The sequence below is a fragment of the Natator depressus genome, chromosome 11 (genome assembly GCF_965152275.1).
Source record: "Natator depressus isolate rNatDep1 chromosome 11, rNatDep2.hap1, whole genome shotgun sequence".
Taxonomy (NCBI): Eukaryota; Metazoa; Chordata; order Testudines; family Cheloniidae; genus Natator; species Natator depressus.
In genome coordinates, this window is record NC_134244.1 from 51700322 (window position 1) to 51708970 (window position 8649).

General features: G+C 36.1%; 1 protein-coding gene across 1 annotated transcript; it reads right to left on the reverse strand.

Moving 5' to 3' along the window:
- Nucleotides 1-1014: 1014 nt before the first annotated feature.
- Nucleotides 1015-7821, reverse strand: MSTN (myostatin). The gene is made up of 3 exons (XM_074966866.1): nucleotides 7449-7821; nucleotides 4371-4744; nucleotides 1015-1395 (listed from the first exon to the last, which is right to left on the reverse strand). The coding sequence occupies exons 1-3, from the start codon at nucleotides 7819-7821 to the stop codon at nucleotides 1015-1017; spliced, it is 1128 nt and encodes a 375-aa protein (XP_074822967.1).
- Between the last annotated feature and the right edge of the window lie 828 nt (nucleotides 7822-8649).

An 8649-nucleotide genomic window follows, 5' to 3' on the forward strand; every position in this document is an offset into this window, starting at 1 on the left:
AAATAAAAAAGAAACATTTATTTACAAAATAATGATGTATACATATTACACAAATTCTATTATATCAAAGTCTATGTATATATTTTTACAATATTAGTAGCAACCAATTATTTGCATTGGTTTACCAAAGTGCAAACTGTAATGTTGCAAAGGCAGGTTATAATTTGGGATTATGATATTCATATTTTAATTTTTTTTCCTCCACTGCCTTTTGTCTTACTGCAGTGCAGTCTCTCTGAGGATATCACTAGGTCAAGAAAATGATTCACCTTTAAATTTAAAAAATAACTATTTCATATGAATGTGGAATATTACTGTACCTGAGGAGAGGGGGAATTCATTATTGTACTGTTCTTTCAGCTTGATAACTGCTTTTATTTTTATTCCACCTGCTGTGATAGCACCATTGATATTGATTACTAACAGACTAATCATAAAAGGAATGGAAACATTATGCACACACTATGCCATCCCAAATTTCTGAATTTATCTGTTTTTGTGGAATTTCGTCTTATCAGTTTTGTGTTTCTGCACTAAAAATTCAAGTGTTTAAGGACAATTCAGATGGTGGTATTGTGACAATCCTAAATGTACCAGTATATGTTTTTGAAATACAATACTAAATGAAGCTGTGATGAAATTCGTTCTTTTGAGGATAAGGAGGTTGCTTTTGTCTACTTGTATATGTTGAAACCTGTATATGAATTTGGTATCTGAATAACTGAAAACTGATTCCCTTCTAGAATAAGAAATTCATTGAGAAATCCGGTGATTTTGATTGTAGCTTATCTTTTTCACTGGTTAAAAACCAGCCATTGCATATATTGTCTTTTAGTTCACATTCTGTAGCTTGTGTTGTACTGAATATGTACCGTACAGTACCCTTTTGTACAGCCTGTTGGATGTAGGCTATAGCCTATTGTACATAAATTCACAGTTTGAAAAACTGCAGAGGGGACAGAACTTTTTTTGGTAGATTCCATGTTTTATGAAGTAATGGATCTAGCAAAGAGCTCATGAGCACCCACAACGATCTACTACCATGGCTGGTATCTTTCCATATATTATTTGTTCCTTTCCATTGAAATACAGCATATTTATTGGGGACATCTTGGTAGGTGTGCAGCAGGGGCCTGCTGAACCTCTAGGGTTTGCTTGGTGGACAAGATGAGTGTGTGGATATTTCTGTAAAAATACAAATTCACATTCTCCAGAGCAGTAATTGGCTTTGTATCTCTTGGGTGCAATAATCCAGTCCCATCCAAAAGCTTCAAAATCCACAGTCAGTGGGTAACGACAGCATCGGGATTCTGTTGAGTGTTCATCACAGTCAAGGCCAAAATCCCTGCGGGATCTTTTTGGTGTGTCTGTAACCCTGACCTCTAAAAATGGATTCTGTGTGGGAAAGGAAAAGAATTGGAAATATTATTAATACATGAAGTATTTAACATTTAAAGGGACAGATGGAGACATGAAAAAATATGCAACGTCTCAGACGTGCAGATTGTTTTAAACTAATATTTTCAAATCATATTTGTAAAAGTTTCTGGAATGCTCTAATCCTGTAACAGTGGTGTGTTGTTTTCTTTTAAGGTAACTATGTCCTCTTCTAGGTGTCCCTGGCTACACTTCATCCACTTTCAAGATTTATCCCACTATTTCATACTAAGAAACTGAATTTCCCCACTATTCACTATGCAATAGCTACCATTCCTGAGCATCCCAAATAGCTGATAGGCGGGGCTTTGATCAGTGTTATGGACGTTGGGCCAAAAGCTCCCTCCACCTACATGATATAGAAGAAAGCAAACCACACACAAAAAAGCAGCTCCAAAAATTGCAGAAGGGAAAACATGTAGGCTAACATTCCGGTCCCCCCTTCCTGAAGAGTTTGCAGATGTCCCTGCACATAAAGTGTGCAGCTGAAGCTCGGCAGGCATTGAGAAGGGCCTCCTATTTAGCCAGAGGAGGGAAGAAGTTGAAGCAGTTGATGTTACCCTGCCTAACTGGTGAAAATACTATTGGAAATGACGGGGGAAAATAAATGCTGCTTCTAGCAATCCTACTCCTGTATTTCTACTCCATACCTTTCACCTCTCTCAGAAACTATGCACAGGTTTTGCAAGAGAAGCTAATATTGTGGCTCCTGAGAGAGTCATACATCCAAGGAAGCTCAGAGTGGCACAGAGGGCCATCACATGTGTGGTGGACCCATGATCCACACTTTTGGGAAAGGAATTCCCTGCAGACCCTGGGGCTCCATAGTTATCAAGGCCACCTCTTTTATCCCAGGCATGCAGACCAAACACCTCTGCTGAGGAAAGAAGATGGTTGCAACATAATTGTGAGTGGAAAGAAACTGAGAGCTTTTTTTTCCACCCCTGTAAATCTCTGCAGAAGGGGATGATTTCATGCATTGTTGATATAGTCAGTACTTGATATTTGTATGCATGATTGTGTTTGAAGCACTAGAGGAGACAACTGGCCTATTCCAACTGAGTAGGAATATAAGAATATTTTTTCTGTTGGATTTTTAATCAAACTTTCACAATACATTTTGTCTTTAAGCTAATATGACTGTATTACATTGCTAAGAAAATATATAAAAATCAAATTTATAAGTATTTAGATTTATCCAAGCACATTATGCATTATAGTGAAAGAGGGAAATCATATTCTCTCAGGATTTTGTTTAAAAGTATAAATTTACTGATAAGTAGGACTCTACCAAATTCACAGTTCATTTTGGTAAATTTCATGGTCATGCCATTTAAAAAATCTTGAATTTCATGCTCACGGATATTTAAATCTTGAATTTCACTGTGTTGTCACAAATCATGATTATGTATTTAAAAATACAAACATGTAAAGCCCTTAAGTCAGCATTTCTCAAACTGGGGATCACAACTCAAAAAGGGGTCGCAAGGCTATTGTGGGGGGTCATAGTAGTACCACCCTTACTTCTGGGTGTCTGGAAAGTGGTGGCTGCTGGCTGAGAGCCCAGCTCTGAAAGCAGAGCCACCACAGCAACAGCACAGAAGTGAGAGTGGCATGGTGTGGTGTTGCCACCCTTACTTCTCCACTGCTGCTGGTGGTGGCACAGAAGGGTGATAGTACCATACCATGCCACCCTCACTCCTGCGGAACTGCTTGCAACAGTGCTGTCTTCAGAGCTGTGCTCCCGGCCAGTAGCCACTGCTCTCTGGCCACCTCGTTCTGAAGGAAGTGCAGAAGACTGGCAATACCACGAACCCCCTACAATAGCCAGATTTCACAAGGGAGACCAGATTTCACGGTCCATGACTCATTTTTCACAGCTGTGAATTTGGTAGGATTCAAGTGATAAATATTGCTTTACTGATGTAGATAATAGGTTCAAAAATATACTTGCGTAGATTGTAGGCAATTATTGCTTTTCAAAGATTGTTAAAAATGAAGGAAATTCCTTACCATTTTTGTTTAACTGCAACACTTCCAAATTTATTTTATTCAATTAAATTTCCAATAAAAAGAAAAAAAGTGCCTATTTTGGGTCCTTGACTGCTTTGACATAATTTTGAAAATAATATGGCATAAAAAGTACTGCATTTTCAAAACTGTAATATTTAAAGAGTGAGTTGTATAATAAAATACAGTATTGTCAATTAGTTTTGTACTTTGTCATAAACATAAAGCAAATTGTGCCATTCATGTTTAAGCAGAATCTCGTGATGGCATGATATGTTCCAGCATTACATAAAGATGTCCTTAATTCAAGACCCATTGTGAGGTGGTCTTTTGTCTCCTTTCTGTGCATGCAAAATTTCCATTATAGTTAACAGCAAATTTATGTATTCAGAGAGAGAAGAAGCTCCGTCTTATTTTGAGTGCAAGAACTTGGTCAGCAGTACCAGATTTGAGGCAGTTTATTCTCAAGTGCAGGAATCCAGGAGCCCTCATTTTTTTGCTATATCTTAAAAATAACTTTTCATTAAGCAGCATTTTAATATCTTTTCTTTACTCCTGGATTTCATAACAAATATTTTGCACTTTTCTAGAATCTTCCATTGAATATCAAAGCCCTTTACAAACAAGGTAATAAAGTCTCCCAGCATCCCTTTGAATTAGGTAAAGTAATATTACCTCCATTTTACAGATGGGGAAACTGAGGCACAGGGAGATTTAAGTGCAAGATCAGAGAGCAAGTTTGTTGCAGAACTGGGCATACAGAACCCTTCTCTTAACCCTCACTCCTATATTTTAACCCCTAGGCAAAGATTCCACTTCCTCTCCTCGAAATACAACATAAAACATGCTTTCCAATTCCAACTATTGTAAAAAGGTCTATACAATAAGAAAAATCTCTGTGGAATTTTTCCAGTAGAACTTACCAGTCCATCTTCACCTGGTCCTGGGAAAGTTACAGCAAGATCTCGTCCATTCTCATCAAAAGCTTTGATTTCAATGCCTAAGTTGGATTCAGGTTGTTTGAGCCAATTTTGTAACACTGTCTTCACATCAATACTCTGCCAAATACCAGTGCCTGGGTTCATGTCAAGTTTCAAAGATCGAATTCCAGTATATCTTGTACCGTCTTTCATGGGTCTGATGAGTCTCAGGATCTGCACGAATACTGTTGTAGGTTTCTGGACTTGCCTCAAGTAAATCCACAACTGGGCCTTTACTACTTTGTTATATTGTATTTTAGAGCTAAACTTAAAGAAGCAACATTTTGGTTTCCCCTCCATTTGCACAAGAAAATCAGCTATAAATGAATGGAAAGAATAGATTACTGACCTTGGAGCAGAAAGGAACGTGCATAAACAAATCAGAAAAAATATCCAGCCTGTATAGTATAGCTTGGTAAGATATGTTATCAGTGGAATATTGACTGCAAAAGTGGCATGTACTTAATTCACTATAAAATAAACTCTCAACTCTGGATTTTGTGGGGTTTGTACGGTATGGCATTATTTAACTGAAATTAACAGAATCATTGTGCCTCAAATTTTTAAGCTATCTAGAAGTAATACAGTAAAACCTCAGAGTTAAGAATACCAGAGTTATGAACTGACCGGTCAACCACACACCTCATTTGGAACTGGAAGTATACAATCAGGCAGCGGAGACACCCAAAAAAAAAAAAAAAGGCAAATATAGTATAGTACTGTGTTAAATGTAAACTACTAAAAAAATTAAGGGAAAGTTTAAAAAAAAAAGATTTGACAAGGTAAAGAAACTGTTTCTGTGCTTGTTTTGGTTAAAAGCAGCATTTTTCTTCTGCATAGTCAAGTTTCAAAGCTGCATTAAGTCAATGTTCAGTTGTAAACTTTTGAAAGAACAATCATAAATAATGTTTTGTCAGAGTTACAAACAACTTCCATTCCCGAGGTGTTTGTAACTCTGAGGTTCTACTACATATTATCACAAGGAATTGACGGTCATTTTCTGAACAACCATGTTTTAAGCTAGATTTACCATTTTCCAACTAAATCTAGTAGGATCTTTATGCTGTGTAAGCTGTTCACTTTGATTTCTTTAGCTAAGGGGTGAGCACATGCTGAAATTAAAAAATGATGGGGAATATTGAGATAGAAAAAGGCTGTAGGGGAACATTTCCTTAGAATTCTCTGGGAATCTGAATACTTATACTAACTGAGCAGCTGTACCAGTCAGTCTGGGACAGAAACACTTCCTCCAGCTAAAAATTACCTGCAGGCTGAACACAGTGTACAGACTACTCTGCTTAAGAATGACTAACTACTAACACCTTTCTGGCATTCAACTCCTGCAGTATCTTTACAAAAACACATTGAACAGCAAACCTATACTTTTTAACGACACACTTCTGTGATGTTATAGATGTTTCTAATGTGTCAAACATTATCATTTTTGCCAGCATATTATATAAAAAGAGGCAGCTGTGTTCAAGCTACAGTAACACCTACATTCCCCTCCTTTGTTTTATGATCAATCTATCTGTTAATAAACTAGTTTTAACCTATGGATCTTTATTTCTTTTGGCTTAAATTATATTATGGTAAAGTGTTTTCATTGTAGTAATCTAACTACCCTTGGTATACAGTACAGGTGCAAAATCTATTAGACCCAGATGAAACTGTCCATGTTAAGGGGTAGGAGGGCGAAGTAGTAATCTCTCGTGGTGCAGAGCTCCAATATTCATAACCTCATCTCTTCAGATATCTGCTTTTCTAATATACTAAAAATGGTGATTTGTTTTCTTTAGGCTGTCTATGAAAAGAGTGGAGTGAATTGTGAAGTGACAAATAAACAGAGCATAGATCACCTTTCTTCAATCAGCAAAGAAGAATTAGGTAATAGTAGGCTATTTTAAATAGTAGGCTTGATTATAAATGTTGGTTAACTGGCCTTTACCTACATCATCATGATCAAGCTACTGTAATACAGTCATTCAGTATTGCTATATAGTATCCTACACTGTTAATTTAACCTATATATTTTATAGTCAATTAACTTCTATAAATGTGTACATTTTGTAGTTAGCAACAGCAGCTGATATTCTGTTAGGTTTGTGTACTACATATCTCTGTTGCTGGTAATATATCTATGCCTTATATGCCCTGTCTTGTTTTCAACTTTTGTCATCATATTCATAAGTGTTATTTTGAAAAACAGCTGCCATAGCCAAATACTTTAGCTGATTAAGAACATAAGATACTATAGTATTAGCTGTGCAAAAGATACTTGATAGGAGTCATGGCAGATGTTTAGCACTCAGAAGATAACTAAGAATCTGCTCATTCAGTAAATGCCTTCATTCTTCCCTGACACAACTACTGGAGTTGATAGATATACATGGACATTTCAACATCTAAAATCTATCATTCTTCTGCTTACTTTAAATATATAGTTTACATTCACTGTTTACTGTTAGCTGGGCTGTGCGGTACTAGCTTCTGAGATCAGCAGAGGAAACAAGTATTTAAACCTTTATTTGCATTTGTTATAGTGTATTATAGTTAAGTGGTTGTAATGTTCTAAGTGACATTTTTTTGTCTGTTTCTAGTGCAATGTTTAAAAAGTGGTGGCTCATAAAATCCTTGTTAAGAGTTATAATTACCTCATTATTTGCACTGATTTCTTTGTACTTCCCTATATTTACTGTAGGAAATACCTTGAATACTGCAAATACCGAGGTCAGCAAACTGCAAATCTTATTTAGTATATTAGGCAATTGGCAAGATACTAAGGACTATTCCTGTATATGTTATAAGGGAGCAGGAAAATAATACAATAAAATAAAAGATCACAGTGAGGTCATTGGATGATGATTCAAATTATTTAAAAATATGTTCTTCTCCCTCCCTCTTACATACTTCTGCCAGCAGCCTGTTAGAAGAGACTGAGACAAGATTTGTTGCTCTTAAGCACTAGGACAACTGTTTATCAGTAGAACAGTGTGATATTAAAGTAGCAGGACTACTTACACTCTGTAGGCATTGTAATAATAGTCTCAGTTGTAGCATGATAATCATCATCTTCCAAAGAACCATCACTGCTGTCATCTCTCTGGACGTCATACTGATCAATCAGTTCTTGCAATGGAGGAGCTTTGGGTAAAAGCTGTTTTATAGTATCCCTGCTAATATTAGGAGCTTGTTCCAGACGAAGTTTGCTGAGGATTTGAATTTTTATGGCTTCTATTCTGGAAGATTTTGTATTTTGCCTCCATGTACATGCAATGCATAGTTCATCTTTTTCTCCATTCTCTTTTGGCTGACTACTGTCATTAAGAGCCACTGGACCAAGTATAATCAGCATGAACAGGTAAATATAAACACAGATTTGTAGCTTTTGCATGATCTCACATTCAGTGCAGTCTTTTCCCTTCCTTGCTTTCTTATTTTTTTCTTTCAGTACTAAACAGATCCCTAAAGGCAAGTATAATCCGAGAAACAACTTACCACACTGGTGAATCATATATTTTCCAAGAGGGCTTTTATACTCCAACTTTGGTTAGACTCGTGTCGTCAAAACCGATGATTGGCTGTTGTACCAACAATGAATCTAGCTGTCAGAGGTTAAAGCCCTGTCTGTCACAAGTCACTAGACAGCATTTTGTTACAGCCCAGGGTGAACTGATTTATCTGACCACTCTGTAGAGGATATCTCCTCACATACTGAAGAGGATATATTTCCAGTGATTATGGGCAGCAGTACTGAAGCATAGCATTGCCATTCTTAAATAAGCAGCAACTCTCTTTTATTATGAATCAATCCATATGTCCCTGAAACTGTTAAAAACTCCAGTCAATATTTTTTCTTGAAAAAAGATCATATTCTTAAAAATACAAAGATTATTACTACCATATATGAAAAATATTACTTCCTAAATATATTAGGTACATTTTTCTGCAGATTTATATTGATGAATAACTGCAATATATTGAACATTATTTATATATTTCTGTGTAGCTTTGCTAAACATTAGTGGGGGAAAAGCAAATTAAAAATTCAAAAGTAATATTTGTAAGAAATATTTCAACCATGTATGATTAAAAGGAATATGCATGGCTGCCTGTTCAGTTATTCTATCAGTACATATCAAAATCAGCATACTTAGTTTACTGTATTGTAAGTACTGTGACTTGTATTATGTAAAATGTTTAATAATTTGCCTTTTCTTAA